Source organism: Diadema antillarum, unplaced genomic scaffold (assembly GCF_040938485.1).
Source record: "Diadema antillarum isolate AM-2024a unplaced genomic scaffold, OU_Dant_1.0 seq00000447_RagTag, whole genome shotgun sequence".
Taxonomy (NCBI): Eukaryota; Metazoa; Echinodermata; class Echinoidea; order Diadematoida; family Diadematidae; genus Diadema; species Diadema antillarum.
The window spans coordinates 205,005-228,193 of record NW_027271421.1 but is presented as its reverse complement, the minus strand read 5'-3'; the positions used below and the strand labels follow the sequence as shown (position 1 = coordinate 228,193).

The window sequence follows — 23,189 nt, the reverse complement described above, 5'->3', positions numbered from 1 at the left end:
ATTCGGGTTATGATCCCAAACTAATGAACAATGTAGAAGAAGGATAGCTCTTTCAGAAAATATGAAAAACTCAAGATTGACTCGGTTAACCCATTTCACCTTTTTTGAGTCCTCACGTAAAATCAAGGAGTGCGACTTTGTGTTTGTTTTGTGATGCTCGGTCACATATTATCGTGACTCAAAGTATTTACATGGAGAAATCAATCAATGGAAAAAGTATGAAACAAACCAATACTCCTTCATTTCTTACTCTGTATATTATTGCATGACCTTAACCATCTTGGTGAAACAGAACTCAATCATGCATATCTGACTGATGCCTTCTGTCCATTATTCCATCCACTACTCTGCCCTCTATTCTGCCCACTATTCTTCCCGCTTCTCCAAGGCTTTTAGCCTGGTGCTTCTTAATAGTATCATGATAAGTCTGAGTAGATACTGCCCACAAAGCAGAATTCTTATCTATTTAGACATAGTTGAGTGCAGCAGTCCTAATGGTGAAAAGAATTCAATGTCCAGTGATGATTGATTCTATTGATCTACTCTCAATCTTATTAAATCTATTCAAAATCGTATCTTAAGCAACTGTGCATGACAAAAAGTTTCATCTCGGCAAGTTGCAGTTCTGACTATCACATGAATAATAATAAAAAAAGATAAAATATCGATTTCTCCATTCAAGCAGTGTCCAAAGTATAGCTGACTCCACATAACCAGTAGGTACTGTGATGTTGCAAATGTGGAACTTCTGCTCTAAGTGACTGTTGATGCATATATTTGTTAATACATTGCACTTACATAAACCTCTCTAGAATTTCATAACAAGAGCACACATTCACAACGAAGAACAAAACAAATGATAAGTCATATACACACTACAAGTGAAGGCAAGTTTTTGATGACTCTGAAAGATTACAGCAACTCTCCCAAATTTTACTGTAATGTACTGTAAAAGTGGATATTTTCGCGTGACTAATTTTTCGCGCTTGGCCAGATGAAAAGAGTTTCGCGTGTTTTTAATTCCGCGGAATCAAGACATCAACCACTGAAACATACGGCATGCAAAAATATTCGCGTGCTTTTATTTTCGCGCTTGTTTCTGGTTGCGCGAAATGCGCGAAAATTTCACCACCGCGTAAATTTCCACTTTTACAGTAATCTGCACATTAGATCAACATGGTTATCCAATCAAATTGTATTGCCTTACATTGGCATTAGAACTGAATTAACACCTCTGATCACTACACAGTGGTAAAATAACTTTTTAGAACATCTTTCTCGGTGAATCTTGGAAAGGTGGAAGGAATGTCATGCTTTGTTTTCTGCAACAAATATGCACTAATTTCCCCACTGAAAATATGCCTTGGTGCAGTGTTTGCAAAGCATATGAAATTCATCAAATGAAAGAAATGACAGTTTGGCACATGTCTAGCAGACCAAGGACAAGTTAAAGCTCACATGCACCACGTTTCTCTGAAGTACCCTCTTGAAACAGGATCCATCAATCAAGATGCATTAAACAAGTAGGCTCTACAAATGATTCTGAATCTAATTAGGAGAAATTACCATTCAATTTCAATTTTAACTCATACATTTATTCAGTAATAATCTCTGTTTTGTTTTGTTTTATGTCTTTGATATGTCAAGAAAACTCCATGTTCCTTTCTGACTTATCATCCTTGCATCTGGTTGAAAGTTACACTTAATGCATACATGATCTACTCTCTTGGAAACAAAAATCAGAAGAGACCAAACACCCTCTTAAAAAGGTCTGCTCTGCAGGCATTTCATCTGCAAACATGACAAGATAGTAATTCCTTGAGTAGGCATCAAAAAGTTATGCATGGTATCTTATTTGAAGAAAATAAAATGCCATCTTGTTAAATTAACAGTCTAACTAGCCCATGGAAGAAGTGACACAAGATTAGCCAGTTTCAAGTAGAGTATGTAAGGTCTCTGAAGCGCCCTCATTAAGACCAAGCCAAGATCTTCAGAGCTGTCTGGTGACCAGAGATAAATATATGAAGAAGAGGTGGGATATGACCAGCATCCATCCAATCATTAATGACATCCAGAAATGGTATGACAAGGTGAACACCAGCACTACAACTTTCCCTGACCACACCCAGCAAGGCTTGAGCCCTCTCCAAGTGGTCCTAGTCTTCAGGGTCTCTTGACACCTGTTGGTCCTGTCCCTGGTCATATTCCTTGGGCCTGACTGGTGGGACCATGATCTCTGCCTCACTATAGTCATCCTCCATCTGGTCAGCCAGTGAATATTGGTCATCGTCATGGTCAGTATTCCAGCGGAATCCATAGTTCTGAAGCAATCGCTCCTGGCGAATCTCCTCTTGGTTATCACTCCTTGTCTGTAGAGAATGGTACAAATTTTTGGCTTTAGGTCTCACTAACTGTATACAGTTATTTCATTTCATTTCATTTATTTTCATTTATTTTCCACTTTCATAATTGGTTTACAAACTTTGCAGTAATAACAAACAGACAGACAAAAAAACAAACAAAAATACATGGTGTCAAATATGATAGTGGCGGAATCATGAGAAGCACAAAGTAGGCTTATTGAAAATGATCCCTTAAGAAATATTGTGATGTAAATATATGTAATCATATATAATCATTGGTTTGTAACTGAATTGAAACAAACATGAAAGCAAAATACGATAAGATTTACAACTTGAATCAATAAAAAAACGGATACATGTAGATATGAAAGTAGAGAAGAAAAAAAGAAAACTCCATATTTAACTATTCGTCAACTTGTAACTTAATTACAAGTTTCTATTATTCTACTAAGAGCATATATATTCCCATAATGATTATGTACTAGAAAGATGAATGTAACATCTGGGGGCAAGGGGCTTTAACTGCTGAACTTAAAGGCAAACTGGAGATTCCAGTTAGAAACTTTCACATTCTGTATGTTTACCACTGAACATTCAACACCGACTTCCACTTTCTTTCATTTTAACTTTTGAAGGAAAGCATCATAGCAACATCCATGGTTATGGCCCTATATGTATCATAAAGGTAGTAATATGGGTAACTACAATCAGCTGTCTTATTCAGGAGGCAACTTGATAAGTCAATATAACTTTTTCGGGAAACGAGTGTACTCCTTATCTGCAGGGATGAATATGTTACATAAAAAAAAACAATTTGTAACACTTAAGAATGCTACAACATGTTATAATTCTGACTCACTTCAACAGCATTACGGCCCTATGGAAGACAATACAAGCGTTTACAATTGTTTGTTGTTTTGTTTTTAAATATCTACCAGGTGCCCGTTGCATAAAAGTTACTATTATGGTAACTTTGCCATCCAATGGTAACTACCATGGCAACAATACTCAACAGCCAATCAAAATCAAGAATTCCATGGAAGTTACCATTGGATGGCAAAGTTACCATAATAGTAACTTTTATACAATGGGCCCCAGGTATATAAACTGTGAATAACTGCTCACACGTGAAACATATCATTGCTCACAAAATCAATAATTCCTACACTGCTGTGAAATGTGCTCCAATAACTGAAAGTGAGCACATTAATGTATCAAAGCTGATTTAAGTTTAAATAGAGAAAGGATCAGTCCAAAGAGTTCAAAGTTCAAAGATCTGTGAAATTTAAAGAAAGATGGAAAATAGGGATTGAATTTGATGGGGTGTGTTTGGATGTTTTCTCTGTGTGGGTAGAGGGTATGCCTAGTCACTACTGGGTGCATCAAACATAGGACACCAGAGTAAGCTTGGAGCTAAGGAGATGTGTAGAGAAGAGATGCTACACCAAGGAGGTGAACATGTGTGAATGCTGTGATATGTAGTGAAGTGTACAGAGGGCATATTACACTGGGGTGTGTTCAGTATACAGAGATGCCATGCTAGGGTAGTATGTAATGCACTAACACAGGGATGTGTAGAGAACACTATGGTATTCAATGTTTGTGTTTAGATCAACATATGTCTCCATGTTAAAAAGAAAACAAAATGTTGGATAGTGAAATGCAGGTAGGTATTCATGTTGTACTAGTACATTAACACATATCATTTGGTGCGTGATGGACAGTTTTATAGTACACAGAATGGACAGGGTGTACCTGTATGAGATCTGTAAAAAAGGGTGTTGAAGAGAGAAGAATGCCTACCACCAATCCAAAGATCATGTTCTTGAAGTAGTTACTATCTTCTTCACTCAGGATGGCAAAACCTTCCTCTTCATCCCCCTGGTCTGGCCAGTCCTCTGGGATGTAGCTCAACACTCGTAGCTCCAGCTGACCCGCTCCTAGTCAAACATGATAGTCACAGGACATCAAATGTAAATGAGAAGTAAAGAATATCTATTACAAAACCAAAAATAACACATCACAATTTTGTGCACCATCCACTGTAAGGTCAGCAAAGATGCGGCTATGCACAAATAAATGTGGCTTACTAGGTAAGTTAACAAGTCCACTTGGTTATCAACAGATTTCAAGGGGCATGAAATGTGGGAAATAGACTTTATATCGCCCAGCTGACAGTGGTCTCAGAGCTGCTAACAATAGCACGTCAAGCTCAGGGAGCTTCCAAAGAACAACCAGGGAGATACTTGTGTGTCACATGCCCCTTTAATGATAGACAAAAAAAAATTCCCACACCAGGAAGACTTTTAGATTCTCTTGTCAGTGCATGCAGAGATATTAAAGTTTTCAGGGAGCCTCTGGCAGAATCAGGAGGACTTGGTAGCTCTGTGGTCTGAAGGGTTAGTGATGCTATGGGGTGTTGTCCAGATGAGAGTGACCAAGCCTACCTTCTGTGGTCAGTCCAGACTTCTCCAGCTGATCTGAGATAGCTTCCTCTAAGTCCCTGTGCTCAGTGTCCAGGAATTTGAGCTCCTTCTCGGACGACGCCTTCTGATTCTTGTCCAGCTTGACCCTGGTCACCCTGACTCTCACCCTGTTGCTGAGGTCACCCTTCGTCTGGCTCCCCGCTGGATTGGTGGATGATTTCTCCGCAGCTTGCTCTGATTTGTCAAAGATAGATGAGAAAGACATCATGGGATATGTCCTTTAAACCACCAAGGATGAGTGGATTTTGCTATAACATACATTTCCCATAGACATCTGCCTAATACTCGGGACTAGTCTTCAACGAGACAAAGACGAGCCATCACAAGTTTGATCAAACATAACTTGGAGATGCCCCTTAGATCAGGCGAACCAGAGTCTTACTTCATTTTCAACCTCAAAAATGCTTGCTACATGTATCAAGAAGTGAAAGTACTTCTACAGTTTCTGTAAGGTAAAGATGTCTTTCAGTCCCCCAAAACAACTACAAGTAAATATAAATATGAATTAATTAAAAGGACAAGATACATGTACCACAGTATGATTTCATGATTTCTTTGGCTCATCAATTTGTGTTAGAATCCCCAGATGATTGTACCAAATACTACAATCATTAATTGTGTGATCAGTATTTTCTACAGAAAGATAACATATTTAAATGACAATGAATCATTAACACAATCTGTTTTTCATAACTATTTTCAAAACCCTGATAAGGAGCACTGCCCCACAGCTTGTGACTAACATAAATTCTTTTCCAGACAATAGCTCTGTACAAAATCACATCCCTTTGAATCCATGAAATAAGATGACATTTCTCCCACATCAAATCTCACCAGTAGGCACCTCCTTGTCTTTCACATTCTTGATCATCTTATTGATGGTATCAATCAGATGCTGCTCCACAGTCTTCTTCTCCTCCTCCTTCTCCTCTCCTTCCTCCTCATCCTCCTCCTCCTCCCCCTCTTCTTTCACTCCTTTGGTATCCACGGCATTCTCCTCCCTGTCGACACTGCTGAGATCTCCCTCACTGTTCATGGAAGAGTCACCATCACCCACCTCATCTCCCAGAGTTTCAGGCGACTCTTCCTCTATAACCTCCTCATCATCATCAGCTAGACCAACTGCAGCTCCCTTCTCTTCCATCTGGGTCTGAAGTTCCTGATAATCAAAGAATTAGGAAAAAATGCATGGTATCAATCTGTACAGTATGAACACGTATTACATAAAATGTTCCCAACATTGCTGCTTATTGTAAGATTGCATATCTAATATCCTATGAAGCAGTTCTAACTTGCAGTTATATAAGTTTAGGGTAAGTAATCAACAACAATTGAATGGGAAATAGACTATTTCTGAAACATCATCATCAAATAATGACCAACACTTTGCATAACATATCTACAATTAAAGTCTTCTTGAAATGGTGTCAGAATTCACACTTTCTAAAGAATGTCACCTTTCAAAACTTTCTAGACGTCACAGCATGTACACACATCAGTCAAGCGGCTTTAACATGAAGTACTGATTTACTAAAGAGAATTGATTGGTACAACTGCATGTAAGCACAAATAGTACTCATGCATACAAATGACACAAGGTGATCTCTCACAAAACTGAAAGTAGTAAGACATACTGTTATAGGAGAAACTCATGACATCATGTGTTTAGCTGCTATAATCAGAACCTTACTCCACTCAGTATCTTTTTGAATGAAAACACACTGAAAGAGTCCAAACTTACCTCCAAGAAGTCGTCCATCATCTCCAGATTCTCAAAGGATGTCTCGATATCTTTCAGGATGCCCTCAATCCGCCGAGCTTCTGCCTCGCCGTCAGCCAGACCAAGGACCATCTCTGTCAGCTCTTTGTAATCTTTCTTCAGCAGTCTCACCATCTCCTCATCCTCATCCTCATCCTCAGCGTCATCATCTTCATCATCCGATCCATCCTCTTCCCCTTTGGAGGCCTGACCCGGAAGTGATTCATCTCTCTCCGTTTGATCATCTGGATGATGAGCCGTTACTTTGCCCTCTGAAAAGAAAGACACAGCATTGATCCAACTGGTATGATTTGGACGGAAGACAAATCTGCATATACAGTATACTACAATATAGCAACAACAATGAAAACAACGAGTAGTTGCCATCCGAGAGTGTCTAATGTCACCAACTGAAGGAAAGGCAAAATGGGGATGACTAAACATTCTAATGCATCTGAAGCATTGGAGTGGACCACATGACAGATTGACAGAGGGGATAAAGTGGTTCATCTCATACCTGAACAAGGAAAAGTAGAAATTACGCGGTGCGTAATATATGTCCCCGCCGGAAGTTGCATTTTGTAGCAAAATGTACAATATAGGTCAAAAATCAAGGTCAAAGGTCAAAGAAGGCAAAGGTCAAAATTCTGTGTAGAAATTTTGAAGCCCTCACCTAGTGCCATCACATAAAGCAAACGGAATCGAAATCGGGTTAGAAATGGCAAAGGAGTAGCATTTTGTGGCCAATGTACAATATAGGTCAAAAATCAAGGTCAACGGTCAAAGAAGGCAAAGGTCAAAATTCTGTGTAGAAGTTTTAAAGCCCTCACCTAGTGCCATCACATAAAGCAAACGGAATCGAAATCGGGTTAGAAATGGCGAAGGAGTAGCATTTTGTAGCAAAATGTACAATATAGGTCAAAAATCAAGGTCAAAGGTCAAAGAAGGCAAAGGTCAAAATTCTGTGTAGAAATTTTGAAGCCCTCACCTAGTGCCATCACATAAAGCAAACGGAATCGAAATCGGGTTAGAAATGGCGAAGGAGTAGCATTTTGTAGCAAAATGTACAATATAGGTCAAAAATCAAGGTCAAAGGTCAAAGAAGGCAAAGGTCAAAATTCTGTGTAGAAGTTTTGAAGCCCTCACCTAGTGCCATCACATAAAGCAAACGGAATCGAAATCGGGTTAGAAATGGCGAAGGAGTAGCATTTTGTAGCAAAATGTACAATATAGGTCAAAAATCAAGGTCAAAGGTCAAAGAAATCAAAGGTCAAAATTCTGTGTAGAAGTTTTGAAGCCCTCACCTAGTGCCATCTTATAAAGCAAACGGAATCGAAATCAGGTTAGAAATGGCGAAGGAGTAGCATTTTGTAGCAAAATGTACAATATAGGTCAAAGGTCAAGGTCAAAGGTCACGACTGAAATTCTGTGTAGAAGTTTCAAAGCTCCCATGTAGTGCTATCATATAAAGCAAACAGAATCAAAATTGGCTCATAAATGACAGAGAAGTAGCAAATTGAAGATTTTGATCACACACGGACGCACACACGGACACACGGACGGACACACGGACGGACACACGGACGGACGGACACACACACGTACGGAGCCCGTTTCATAGTCCCCTGCTCGAACTCGTTCGGCGGGGACAATAAGTGGGGATAATAATCACCAGAAGATAAAGCAAATATTTTGTCACTTCAAAAAATTACTAAGGAGCCTTCAGAGCTGTGAGATAATCTTCATGCATTTCATTTTCTCACAAATGATAATGATGAAGAATAGGGTGATGCTTTCATCATAAAGAAACTCTACTTCAGCCTCAGATTCAGTTTCATCATCTATACATACATTAAGACCCTACTCCTGCTGACACTGCATGATAGCACACTGTCCACTCTACAATAGCACTGATGAAGACTAGCCGGGATAAAATATAACTGAACAAACATCAGAATTTCTTGTTATTACACCACCTAAAGCACAGTTAATATGTAAATCAGAATTATCTCATCTCTGCACTACACTCTATCAAATATTTTTGGTAGGTGATGTATGCATAGCAATAGGCACTCTTTTCTCATAAAACTTTACCTAATTGATATTGCATTGTGGAGGTTCTGAGCAAGGAAAGACAAACTAAGAAACCTGTAGAGCACAAACCAAATTAATCTTTTAAACCATGCAACTCCTACCTCCAATCTCAGATTCAATATCCTCCAGAGTTCCTTGCACTCCTTTCAGTATTGTCCCGACCAGATCTTGCAGAGCTGCCTTCTCAGTAGACGGTGAAGAAATGGCATCATCTGACGTTGAAAAAAAAAATTAAAGTAATTTCATTTTCAGTACACAGGATTCAAAACTGTCTTTCGCGCACTGGACAAGGTCCAGTGTGCTCTAGTTCTGTACAATCTCTCACTATATAAGGGCCGTTCCATCAACAGAAGCGCCATTCGCCTGAAGTAGCCAATTGATAATTGGTGAAACATTGCAACAAGTGAGTTTAATTCCATTTTCTTGATTCAACTAATTTTGATCTTGTATTTCAACTGGGAATGAGAAGAATTTACATCAGTCTAGTTTTAGTATTGTGTCTGAACATGACAGAGTATTGTAACTCTAACCATCAGCCATAGCACATAATAACCACAATAAGAACTCACTAGCCAGTGCAGATTGCTAACACATGAGAGTGGTAAAAATCTCTACACATCACTCAAAATATTACTGCAATCAGATTAAGTTTAAGTAAAATACTTAGTCACAATTGGTACACAAAGGTTCATTTACTCTTGAAAACCAGAGATTATGAGTACAATTCCAATGTTTGAACTCAAACTCTAGTAAAGTATACTCATAATTAAGGGAATATTAACTTTTCACTTTACCCATTATAATGTATGCATGCACATGAATACAGAAAAATACTACCAAATACTGTACGAGCTGACATTTTAGCGGTGGTTTTATTTTCCGCAAACTTCGCGAGTCGCCTTTGAACCACGAAAATAACAACAGGCGAAAATAACAATGCGTGAATAACTAAGTTCAGTTAGACCCTCGCAACCGCAAAATTATCAACACGCGAATATGTCCTCCAAGTAGCAATTCGCGAAATTATCTGTATGCGAATATTTCAGCTCGTACAGTAGTTGTTGTTTTTTTTCCAGACAGACAAAGTTACTGCTAATTTGATTGAAAAATGTGAGTCTTTTGAAACTAATTCTGGCATAAGATCAAGAGAGAGTAAAAATGAAAAGGTTCAGAAGAGGTTTAGAAGACTCCAAGTCATCATCTCTGGTTCTTACCTCCTTCTTCCACTGTCAGGTGATGCTCTTCAAGAAGCTCCAGATCCTGGTTCTCCTGGATACCACTCATCTCTCCTCCCTCATCCTCCTCTGTCAGATCATCTTCCACGTCACCGTCATCACTCTCATCAACAATCTCTTGGGCTTCCCGTGAATATTCTGAGCGAGGAGTAAATGATGGTCGTCTGATAATAGTCATCTTCAAAGTAATCTATTTGTAAGTCAGGATCCGCACAAAATTGCAAACTGACAAGGACTGTAGCCAGATATATGTGTTAAAAATCTAACTGACACAAAAAAAGTGAGGAATAAACATTTACATAAGAGAGATAGTAGAGTTTCTCTTTAACAAACAAAAGCAGAAGTCAGAAGTTCTTGACAAGTGCAAACCAAGAAGAATGTCTAAAGTACAACACAAATGGAATATAGAAACAATTATAATACCAAAAAATAAAAAATAAAAAAAGGACCTATGAAAGACAAGTATATCTCTATGTATTGCCAGTGTTTATTGCAAAATTTATGAAATCCTGGAATCATCCCTTTAGCCAAGCATTCAGAACATAATATTCACTATTTCAATAATTTCTTGTGAGACATTTTAAAAGAGAACAAAAATATGCAGTCACATGACTTTCTGTGATATCAAGAGTGTTACTCTTAGTCTGGTGCTTGAAAGAAGCATTTTATCACTAGGTTATCAAAGAGACATCGAAGGTGTATACATCCACAGGAAGGGAGAAGGGGAAAAAAAGAATTGGCAGAGCTACCTCATGACCCATGATCTTATAAAAGCACATTCTGATGTTACCTCCAGGAAAACATTCTCTATGATTACAATAATCAATTAATTTAAGCATCTGACATACAAGACAGCTAAAAAATGGGGTCAATGTTTGTTAAACATTAGATCAAATTGTTGTCAATATTACCTGTACCTGGTTATTCTTACTAAAACAAGGTCACATTATGCAGCTTGTTTGGCAGAGAAGTACACAACTTCTGCAATAATATAGACTGTCCTAGCACATGAAGAATCTCTCTCTCTCTCTCTCTCTCTTAAACAAAAAAAAAATCAAGAACAGAGCAAACGATATGTGAAATATTTACCAGTGGCTATCAGATAGGTGCCTTTAAAGGGGAAGGCTAGTAACTGATCAGTGGGAATCAGTGGAAATGCTGGGAGATGATTGTTCCAATCCTTATGGGATTCATTCAAGAGTTCATTGTATATCTATTGTTGTGTGAAAATGATTTGCTTCAGAACGGTCTCATATTCAAGTAATGTGCAGATTAATGCTCCGTCACTGACCAGGGACGCTAACCTGGAAGCATTAAACTGCATATTACTTGAATATGAGACCATTCTGAAGCAAATCATTTTCACACAACAATAGATATACAATGAACTCTTGAATGAATCCCATACGGATTGGAACAATCATCTCCCAGCATTTCCACTGATTCCCACTGATCAGTTACTAGCCTTCCCCTTTAAAGCAACCCTGACAGAAACCTAGACTGGTGGAGTCATACAAACTCACTCTTTGAAGCCTGCTGATGCATGTACTGTTCATATTGATCCTGCATTAGTAGCGGAAAACAGAGAACAGTCTTGGGTGTGGCTTTGGGTGGAGGCTTGAGGTAAGGGTGGTGGCAGATCCTCATGGTATAAACCGTGATGATGTAACGACAAGACTCTGGCTCATCGATCCTTGATACGGAGTCCAGCTGATTTTCTGCACACATAAACTGGGTAGAGGGAAAAAAAAAACTCTCAGACTATTCTTCATACAAGTCCAAAGAGAACTGACATCCTTGTATTTTCTTTTCAGAAGAAATTGATATGTTTAATATCTTTATCTATGAGCATCTATTTTACTAGGTGTTTCAAAAAACATTTCCCACTTTTGATCATTAATAGCTCAAAAACTATTCATTCCATAAAACTGTCATTGATATAAATAATAGCTGAATAGTGTACAATTTGTTTGAAGGTAATTTAAATGTGAAAGCGTAGATCAGTTTCATTAAATCTAAGATTGATTTTGGAGTAAGGTTTCAGATTTTGGTCAAATTTTAACCCTCTGTACAAAAATTGAACCTTGCACAGGAACCAATGATGTGTATGTGAGTGTGTGCTGACAATGGCCCTGAACAATGGACATGCCTGAACCACCTGTTGACTAGGCGTCAGTCTCGTGCTCCCAAGCACATGAATGCTTAATCAATAATTCATGTGGATTGCCCTGGGCATTGCTAGTCTGGATTCATGCACGGTAAGACCAGGCGTCCACTAGGGCGCGGACAAGACGCGGACAAGCCCCGGAATGCAAATTTGGTATTCCGCACTCCTTCGGGAACCTGTCCGCACGTTCCTGAACGTGTCCGCTCACTGTCCTAAACATGTCCGGGCGTTTCCGCACCTTCGGGAGAGAGAAAAATTTCCGCGTCCAAATTTTGATCGAGACCAAAATTTGGACGCGGAAATGAACTTCCTGACACCTTCGGCGACTTGTCCTGACGATGTCCTGAGGATGTCCCGCTTGTCCGGAACCCTTCCGCTCCTTCTGCACACGCTCCGGAAAGAATCCCGCGGTGTGGGGAAGCTTCCCGAGTGAAAGCGGAAGACACCAGGAATGTTTTAGGACAGCGCGGAGCCGATGCGGATCTATATATGCAAGTGTCCGGAACCGATGCAGAAATTTTATGATCCAGACACGAAAATGTCGACACTTTCCGCGAGCGTCATGCCAATGAAACGCAAAATGAGCAAGAAGGGAGGCGAGGCCCCATGCAAATATCCCCATCACAGGCACACCTTTCGTCTAGTGATGAAGAACAGGTAAATCTAAGGAATTTCCGGTCCAAGAAGGCAAAGAAGAAGGTAGTACTGAGTAGAGACTGTGCCAAAAGCAACCAGAAAAAGTGAAATCAGCCCCCTAACTTCCTAATAAGTTTGTTTTGATTTGATCTTTTCAGAAATTATTTTTCATCTGAATGACTTTCCTGGTTCCTATTACTTACTATAGTACATTTTCCTTTATGTTGTTTTCGTATTTTATTTGCAAACAAACTAGGTTGTCCCATGTGACAGCCCAGCTGAAAAATCACAAAAGTAGGTGGAAGTACACTCAGAAAAAAAAACATAGAATTTTTGGCTAAATGTTAATGTATTATATAAACATGAACAAGTTGTTATTCATGCGTAAATGCTTTCTAATGATGCAACATATTAGAACAAAAGACAAATTCATCACAATAAAAAGCATGAATTCAATTGCAAAGATATACCTGCAGTGGTCTCATGACAATGTGATGTCTTTGAAGTCCAAAATAACAATGAAAGCTAAAGATGACGGAGGAAAATGAAGAATTTTCTGTCACTTCAAAATTCAAGTGAAATGAGAGAAAAGCAATAAATCATGAACTCGAAAAAGTGTTAAATTTCTGTCTTTCTTTTGTTTTGTTTTTTGCTGAGTGCATATATTTAAGTACACATTAAGCATCACAAATCATTTCAGAAATATTCTTTACCTGAATGATTTTCGTAGTTGTTATTACCTAATAATTTTTTCTTGTCTTTTTGTTTTAGTTGCAAATAAACTCGATTGTCCAATTTGACAGCCCAGCTGAACCCCCCCCCCCCCCAAAAAAAAGTAAATTCAAGTAGGTTAGAAATATTTCCCCATGTTTACACTTCATTGACAATAGGCTAGTAAGCTCTAAGCATGAAAAAAAAAATTCTCAGACTTGAAAATGTTCAAAAGTGATCAAAATAAGAGAGGGTTAGAGATGGACACGGGTAAAAATGAGAGAAAGAAAAACAAATTTAATGATTAGGATCATTTTAGCATGCTCTACAGAAGTATCAGACAAAACATGTATATACTTCGCGATGGATAAAGCACAGGTCTAAAAAAAGGGAATGAATAATATATATATATATATATATATATATAAGTAACAAACTGCAACAAAGTTCATGCTGTATTCACCAACGGTTTACTAAGTATATCTTGTGAAGAAATAAATCGTTGGTGAATACAGCATGAACTTTGTTGCAGTTTTGTTACTTATCTTTTTATCTTGCCCACACGTGGACTACCTTATCAACATGATTATAATAATAATATATATATATATATATATATATATATATACATTTACATTTTTATGTATATTATATATATATATATATATATATATATATATATATATATATGGTTCAAAAATGAGTCGTCAGCCAATATGCAGACAATCCTATTCTTCGAATTTTGGTGGTCACATTTATCAAATAATATTGACAAATCATATCAATATAATATCAGCCGCTACTGCGGAAGCACAACAAGGAGCATCAATGACGGCTAGCAGTCAAATGAGGAAAAGTCAAAGTCAGCGCCAAATTTATACCTTTCCATTTTCCTGGTATTGTCCGCAGTTTGTCCGCATGCCTAACTTGTGTTGTCCGGAAGGCATCCTGATTGTCCGCGTTCATTCCTGGTGTGATCCTAGATGTTTCCGCGCTGCCCGGCTACGATTAGCATATTCCGAGGTATTTCGCGCTCTTCCGGAGTGATTCCTAGGAATGTCCGCAGTCAGTCCGCGGACAGTCCGCGGACAGTCCGCGGACAGTCCGCGGACAGTCCTAGGAATGTCCCAGGACAAGCCGATTCACAAAGTTATTCTGCGTCTGTCGCGGACAGGATGCCGAAATAACAAAATTTGCTTCCGCAACCCTTCCGGAGCTTGTCCGCGCCCAAGTGGACGTCCGCCCTTTAGGGTAAACTGCATGCACATGGAAAAAGGAAGCACACGTTTCCATGTGCTTGCAAACACCACATTCCATTCCAGCTGGCAATCATTTTCAATTTTTGCTTCACATATCACTAAATTTGGGATATAAATAAGCATAAATGATCTAAAGTTCCTCATTTTAATACAACTGTCTACTAATTAAATAGTCTGACAATTTTTTGCTTTTTGATAAAAAGAAATCATTTTTGGTAAAGAGTTCAGCAGCATTTATCATTGGGGCGATATGTTTCACAGTAGATTTATTCAAGGCTCCATTTACACAAGAGTATACTCTAATTGATTTTCTTTGCTTCCTGTCACCATGTTTACGATAGAACAGAAGGTATTCATTGTAATTTCGTTTTTCAGAAGTAGGGAGAGCACTGTCGAGACCCAACGACAGTATCGGCAGGCGTTTGACTTTGCACAGATACTGCCAGAGGCTGAATAAAGACTAGTTGTGATTGTGGAATTTCTCATGAATAAATTATGAAGCATTCAAACCCTAACCATTGTTCAGGACCATTGTCAGGGTGTTAACCACACACTCCCATACACACCCATTGACCCCAGTGCAAAGTGAAATTTTGTACAGAGGGTTGAAAATAGAGCAAAATCTGGAACCTAACTGTAAAAATAATCATAGATTTCATGAAACTGATTTACGTTTTCTTATTCAAACCAGCTTCAATCAAATTGTACACTATTCAGCTATTACTCATATCAATGACAGTGTTATCTGATATATAGTTTATGAATTATTAAGAATCAAAAGTGGGAAATGTTTTTTGAAACACCTAGTATCATAGTATCTATGATCAGTATTGACATGCTAAATACAAGTGGTGTAACCATTCCAAACATTCTTTGAATATCATCTTTCTACAAAGGGTACACTTCACTTCCATCTGCAGAAATACTGGGTAGTTTGTAGTTTTTTTAACAGAGTCTGGTTTTGTTCATTCTGAACCCATCAAAAAATACAAGTTAAAGGGACTTAACAGTACTGGTTGAGGTGGGGATTAATGTTTTGAACATTCTTAAGTGAGATAATGAGAACCCTCTTATGAAGTATGAAAGAGCACGACATTTGAAGAAGGATTCAACATTTATTTGATGAAAATTGGTTTTGAAATGGCTGAGATATCCAAAGAAGTGATAATAATAAAAGGCAACAGGCCACGCCTTTTATTAGGATCTCTTTGTTTCACCTTGTTTTTGGATATCTCAGCCATATCAAAACCGATTTTCATCAAATAAACTTTTGATACCCCTTAGAATTGCATGCTCTTTGACATCTCATAGAGTGTTTTCTGAATATCTCGCAAGACGTTAAAAGCTAAATCCTCACCTCGACCAGAACTGTACACACCCTTTAACAATGGAGTATATATCCTAATGCAAGTATCTCATATGGATACACATGACATTGCAAATGGCAAACACTGTTATTGTGCTATAGAACTGACTACATGCCTAACTAAAGTATGTTGCTATGGCCCAGGCTAATGCAACAAATGAATATAGGAGTGATACAGAAAAAAACAAGAAAAAGTAGAAATTACGCGGTGCGTAATATATGTCCCCGCCGGAAGTAGCATTTAGTAGCAAAATGTACAATATAGGTCAAAAATCAAGGTCAAAGATCAAAGAAGTCAAAGGTCAAAATTCTGTGTAGAAGTTTTGAAGCCCTCACCTAGTGCCATCACATAAAGCAAACAGAATCAAAATCGGGTTAGAAATGGCGAAGGAGTAGCATTTTGTAGCAAAATGTACAATATAGGTCAAAAATCAAGGTCAAAGGTCAAACAAGTCAAAGGTCAAAATTCTGTGTAGAAGTTTTGAAGCCCTCACCTAGTGCCATCACATAAAGCAAACGGAATCGAAATCGGGTTAGAAATGGCGAAGGAGTAGCATTTTGTAGCCAATGTACAATACAGGTCAAAAATCAAGGTCAAAGGTCAAAGAAGTCAAAGGTCAAAATTCTGTATAGAAATTTTGAAGCCCTCACCTAGTGCCATCACACAAAGCAAACGGAATCGAAATCGGGTTAGAAATGGCGAAGGAGTAGCATTTTGAAGCAAAATGTACAATATAGGTCAAAGGTCAAGGTCAAAGGTCACAACTGAAATTCTGTGTAGAAGTTTCAAAGCTCCCATGTAGTGCTATCATATTTATAAAGCAAACAGAATCAAAATTGGCTCATAAATGACAGAGAAGTAGCAAATTGAACATTTTGATCACACACGGACGCACAGACGGACGGACGGACAGACGGACGGACACACGGACACACACACGTACGGAGCCCGTTTCATAGTCCCCTGCTCGAACTCGTTCGGCGGGGACAAAAAAATGCAAACAATATAATTTACTTCAGATGAACATAACTCCCTTTACCAAAATATGAATCATGGAAGGGTTTACAAGTAGAAGCAAGGCTTACCCTGACTTCAACTTCTCTTGGCTTTCCCGTTAGGTCACACTTGGATCCATTACCATAGCGATGACTGTGGTATCTATTCAGCCGATGACGCTTGGCATCCTACATGAAATGGAAAGTAGATTAAACCTAACTTGAACTTTCAAACAGAACATAGACTAAGCATATTGAGTTCATATATGTTCTAATCCCATTATCAACCATTCAATAGTCTCAGTTTACTTTATTGAGCAAACACGAAGATTCATCTACTGTATGTTCAAAGCTACAGGGGTGTGAGAATACTTGCACTAAAAAAAAAATAAAATCTGAAAAAATCTGAAACTGAAGAAAAAAAAGTCTAAAATGCATTAAACTGTAAATATTTTGATACATTTGAATTGAGAAAAAAAGTTGATTTTGGGCAGAGTATAAAAATCTGTAATCAGATTAAACTCTGAACTCTCACCTCCCTGAAAGCTACTTTATGTGAGATGTATCCGAATGTAACATGACACCATGAAAATCAATTAGACAGCTCAAGTGATACTCTGACAAACATATTATTCAGTGTACGCAACTATTTCTTTATATTAATTACAACTCAGCTTCTAAGAAGACAGACTAATAAGTACTCCAATTTGTTGCACTTGATTCATTATGCCTCTACTTGGAATTTCACATCTAAGGGATTCTCTGAAATCTGAACCTTGTAATCTGAAAACCTGCGAGCCGGGTGCTATCTGCATCTACTATGTGAATGGATGTATGCATTTCTCCATCTGTTGCTATACTTTACAATCATAAATCTAACCACTTGCAAAACTATTGAGAGGTCATGGTTCACAAAAAACACATACAGTATTCCCCTTACAGTGAGCAATGAGACTGATCATTCATGTCACAAATGAATCACATCAAACAACTCTCCCTCAATATTTGCACTCCTTAATTCACAAGGCCATTCTATGCCAAACGTGTGTTTCAAATATGTCTGAGGATAAACATTTAATTTTCATGCTACTCTGAATGACACAACATATGACAAGTACCACTGACATCTGCTGACATGCCTGGATGATATTGGCACAGTCCAGTTACATGAGGGTAATGGGACTTTGCAAGTATACCTTATGCAAACAATAACTTATCGAATGACACCAGCTGTTGCTCATGCTGCAAGTTTGTTATCTTTCCCAGGCTGTGCCCTAATATTTCAAACAAATGTGCAGCCTAGTAAAATCTGTATGCCTCACAGACACTCAACTACTCAGGGACCAAGATTATGAGTAGTATGACAGACATATGAATTTGAAAAATAATGACCTTGAGGTGACCTTTTGGTGAACAAACATAATAAATGCCTTCAAGCATTTATACATCACACAGACTCAATTACTCTTTTTGAAAAACTATAAGCTCAGTTTCGACACTTTAAACACTATAAAAGCCAACTCACAGAATGACTTTTGTTCGCCCAGTCCATCTCAGATTCAAAGATTCCCAGTATGATGACATCACCAGAGATCTCATTGTTGTCAAGATGAAACTGCCTCACATACTTTCCATAGCAGAACTCGTATGTCCACCAGTCTTTGGTCTGAGTTTCATGAGAGCGGATACACAGTATTTGTCACTACACAGAAGTATTCACCAAGTTCATTGTTTTTATGATTTACCTGGTAGTTATTCTTTGTAGTGATGACATTGTCACATACATTAAAAAATGAAGGCCATAACAGTTATCATGCCTCTAGGATAGGATTCAATATGTATGAATAAGTGTAGATATCACCATTGTAGGACAACATATGACGTTTTAATACAGAATGGATCAATCACTGACAAAAAAGAAGAAAAAAAGATGAAAACTTTTCATCACTTTCACAGTGCCCAATATGGATATGAATGGGAAATGTTACAACTTCTATGCAAAATTGACAGCTAAAGACAAATAAACAAACAAACACAAAAATGCTGAAATGGCCCTGTGTGTGCTGCCACCTAAGGTATACTAGAATCTTTTCCCATATGAAAACATATTATTGAAAGTTCTTAATGGTGTAATGATGTAAAATACCTACTGATGTACATTTGTAAAGTGGGATGGTAGTCACTGGAGGCTTACCTTGGTAAGGCATGGAGCAGATTCCATAGGTTTGAGGAGTTCTGAGATTCCCGCCTCCGCTGCTGTCTTCTCCTCCTCCTGGACTTTCCCAACATCTCCCACGTCTGGAATCTGGCATTCATAACGCTGGCCATACTTGGAACTTAGGTACACTACCTCTGTATGGAGTGGCTAAAGACAGGCACAGGAAGGACAAATTTTATTAGTACAGCTACAGTAATAATTTTTTTTTAAATACTCATCAAATGAATACTTAAAAGATACACGCATATGAATAATAAAGCACACATAATGGTGTCTGCCTACAAACATTAGTGTTTCTTTGAGGCTAATAAACATCAGTATAGAATTACACAGGTTTGGATACAAACATATACAACCCAATTGAAACTTTTGTAGTTCCTTCATGATCACAACAGTTTAATAATTTACAGCTGAAGCAGGTATGTAAGCATATGTAGATGTAAATCTACTCTCTTGTCCTTTTTGGAAGGTAAGACAATTATTAAACTGGCCTCCTCTCCTTAAAATGGTAAACTACTGTAAAAAGGGGGAATTGGCTATCTCGAAGATAGGTTTCATTCTGTAGAGACTGTACTCTAAACCTTGATTATGAAAACCACTTTGGCCATCACAGGACACGATGCAGATGGTACAGGCTAATTTAAATGCAGGATATGGGGAAATGCATTCCACAACTGCACAAGATAAACTTATGAAACGAGATAGTCTAGCTCAAATATTGCTGAAGTGTAGACGTCTTAGATCTCCAGTTATTTTAACACATAAATAATACATGGTCATGGATATGGTCTTCCATCCATTAAACTTAAATTTTACTTTTAATTTGCAGTCAATTTCAAGGTATGGATTGATGACGATAGCGTCTGCTATTCGCCGAGTCTAAATGTTAGAGGTTTGCCTCACCACCTCAACACCTTACTGAATCTGCTGCTTACAAAATATAGATGTAGCTGTACCAAGGTAGCTAGGTTTTTTAGACAATCAAACATGAAATATCAAAAATTTACTAGCACAGTCCAGAGCTCTGCTTGCCAGCATAATAATTGATGTGTGGGACCGAACAAGAAGGGCTTCGTTTTCATTCTACTTACTCGACCATAAAGGACGGGTCTTTCGAGAATGTCGATATCATAATGGACACTTTTCAGTTCCTCGATGTCCAAGAATGTGGTTAAAGTGCCTGCAAGCAGCGTTATGTTTGCCAGAAACCAGGTAAACACTATGTCGATCTTCTTTCCAACGCGCATAATGTACGTTCGGTCAGCGTCTTCGCCGATTCTCTCGCAAACACATACAGTATACACGCAAAGATCGTACTGTACATTTATACGTCTTGTGTTATGCCGTTCAGCAGATGTAGGGGGACGATAAGTAATCAGCGTTTGTATCATATCGCGCATACAATCGGTATGGATCGTGGATATGACTGGTTGTACACGTAAATAGGTGGACCTATCTTTGTGATGAGTTGCCACAATATCATTGGTGGATTTTATGGGGTGTATGACAGCACGCGTTTGATATTTTACATCAACGATTATAACCATATTCAGCCACTCCAATTGTCATTAATAAACACGGGTGCCGTTATCTGGACCAATAAAAAAAAAAGAGAGAGAGAGAAAAGAAGAGAAAGTGGCTTAGCATAACAAATTCTGTCGAAGTGAAAACCTATAATAATTATGTATAATTATGTATGAGCATACTATACTAATACTGTAGTCGATCATAATCTTATGAATGCTAGTACATGTATACATATATATATATATATATATATATATATATATATATATATATGTATATATATATATATATATGTATATATATGAATTCATATATATATATATATGTATATATATATATGTATATATGTATATGTATATATGTATATATATGAATTTTTATATATATATATATATATATATATATATATATATATAACGAAGAATAAACCGGTAATGCAATATTTCGCCAATATAGAGTTTATTGAGCAACTCAAATTTTCGGTGGCTTCCATCCACCTTCTTCAGGAGTCTCGACGCGGAATGTCAATGTCAAAACATAAATTGAACAAAAAATTTGAGTTGCTCAATAAACTCTATATTGGCGAAATATTGCATTACCGGTTTCTTCTTCGTTAAATTGGAGCCAATACGTGACTTCGCAACATGTTTGGACCTAGACTATATATATATATATATATATATATATATATATCTGTTCACTCAACAAGTTAACATTTTTTCAAGTTCATATTTCTCATAGAATGTTCACATTAAAAAAATGTATCTTATACCATATTAAAGGTAATTTAATTGGCTATCAAAGTAGTAGGTTAATACAAAGGGAAACTTTACACATAAAATCAAAGGCACAAAGGCAAAAAATTGCAGAAATTGATATTTTGTCGTTCATTTGAAAATATTCTTCAAAGTAGCAAGGATAGCTAAAGACCAATATAATATAATACAATGAGAGATATGGAAGAAATTTTAAAAAAATCGTTCTCAATATCATCTCCCTATGTCTAATAACTTGGTGATTTTTTTTTTATTATGTACTGATTATTTTGTTTTCTGAATCATTGTTGATTGAATATACTGTTGCATACATTCAAGCTGAATGTTCTGTTATGTTACATTATAGAAATCAAATAAAGATTACTGGAAAACAAAAAAATGTGTGTGTTTGTGTGTGTGTGTGTGTGTGTGTGTGTGTGTGTGATTCAGTGATAGTCAAACAGTAGGACCCTAATGCATGGAAACGAAGTTTTTGAATAGGTACATATTACACAGGCTGTATTCATTACAAAGGTTTTTATATTGATGATATAAATTGACCTGGACAATGCGCCGGCATACTTATTTACGTATTAAGTGCTTATATTGCTGTAAAAAAAAAATGTTGATATTATCAAGAAATTGAAATTTAAATATTCCCTGCGAAATGTGCGCTGTATGTTGTTGAATTATGGTGTGCTTGCCTGATGGGCCACAGTCGATTCATACTTTGATAAAACTCTGCTCATTCAGAGCAGTAATAGCTTCGGCAGTTGATATACGCGCTCAAACTGATAACTATACATGGCATTTCGTGAAGGGCCTATTTACTTTCTAATCTTGGATGTGTAATGTAGCAATTGAGAAGGGTGTAGTTCCCATGGCAATTGCACATTTTTAGGGGGAAAGAATAACCAAATAATTGTAAGCAACATAGGTAGATTCCTTTTTAATCCTCAGCTAGAATTTTAGCTTAACCCATACATAATGATTAATCACTTCCACATCCCACAGTATATACCCTGGAGGTGCTTCACGGAGAATCTAAGTAGAATTTAAAAGTAATGATGAAATAACTTAAGTTTAAATTATTGTATGCCGTCGACATCTCTTTTTACATGTACTTTTATAGTGTTTCCAGAATCTATTTTTAAATTGCCATTAAAATTTACAGAACAATTCAATGTCCATTACTTTATTTTTGTTTATAATGACTGTATTAACAATTTTCCAAAATCTTCATTCTAACCTAAAAGTTAGAATATTATAGAATTCACACACAGCTTACCATAATTAGTTGATCTTAAAATTTAGGATCGAATTAATTTCTCTGTAAAACATCCCGACTCCGAAGTACTGGAACTCTTTTGTCTGTTTTGTTATTGTGATATAGGTATGTCTGTCAGCTTTTCAAACCAGGTTTTAAACGTATAATTTCTACTATTGCACACCTTCAACTTGCTGCAATATACTTGTAGGCTTATTTATTTTCATGATATTCACAGCATGATGGTCACTGATTAAATTGTCAGATTATGGAATATCTGTTTTAGGCTGACATTTCTCGCATATTTACATAATGCATAATTATTATGTTCAAGACAATAACACATTGTA

At 37.3% G+C, this 23,189-nt stretch overlaps 1 protein-coding gene across 1 annotated transcript; it reads right to left on the bottom strand.

Moving 5' to 3' along the window:
* Positions 1–1,540: 1,540 nt before the first annotated feature.
* Positions 1,541–20,579, bottom strand: LOC139732787 (uncharacterized). The gene is made up of 12 exons (XM_071643631.1): positions 20,382–20,579; positions 19,267–19,437; positions 18,598–18,738; positions 17,163–17,261; positions 11,461–11,668; positions 9,917–10,075; positions 8,804–8,914; positions 6,741–6,880; positions 5,684–5,780; positions 4,811–5,023; positions 4,167–4,303; positions 1,541–2,369 (listed from the first exon to the last, which is right to left on the bottom strand). Exons 1-12 carry the CDS (start codon positions 20,535–20,537, stop codon positions 2,157–2,159), a joined length of 1,845 nt encoding a protein of 614 aa, XP_071499732.1. The 5' UTR covers positions 20,538–20,579; the 3' UTR covers positions 1,541–2,156.
* Positions 20,580–23,189: the final 2,610 nt, after the last annotated feature.

Excerpts from the sequence above, each read along its gene's own strand:
- LOC139732787 (XM_071643631.1), bottom strand. The coding sequence starts at position 20,537 with ATGCGCGTTGGAAAGAAGATCGACATAGTGTTTACCTGGTTTCTGGCA. Across the intron at positions 11,669-17,162 it reads CAAGAGAAGTTGAAGTCAGG|TTTATGTGTGCAGAAAATCA; the intron begins GTAAGCCTTGCT and ends CCCTCTACCCAG. Across the intron at positions 2,370-4,166 it reads ACATGATCTTTGGATTGGTG|ACAAGGAGTGATAACCAAGA; the intron begins GTAGGCATTCTT and ends CATTCTCTACAG.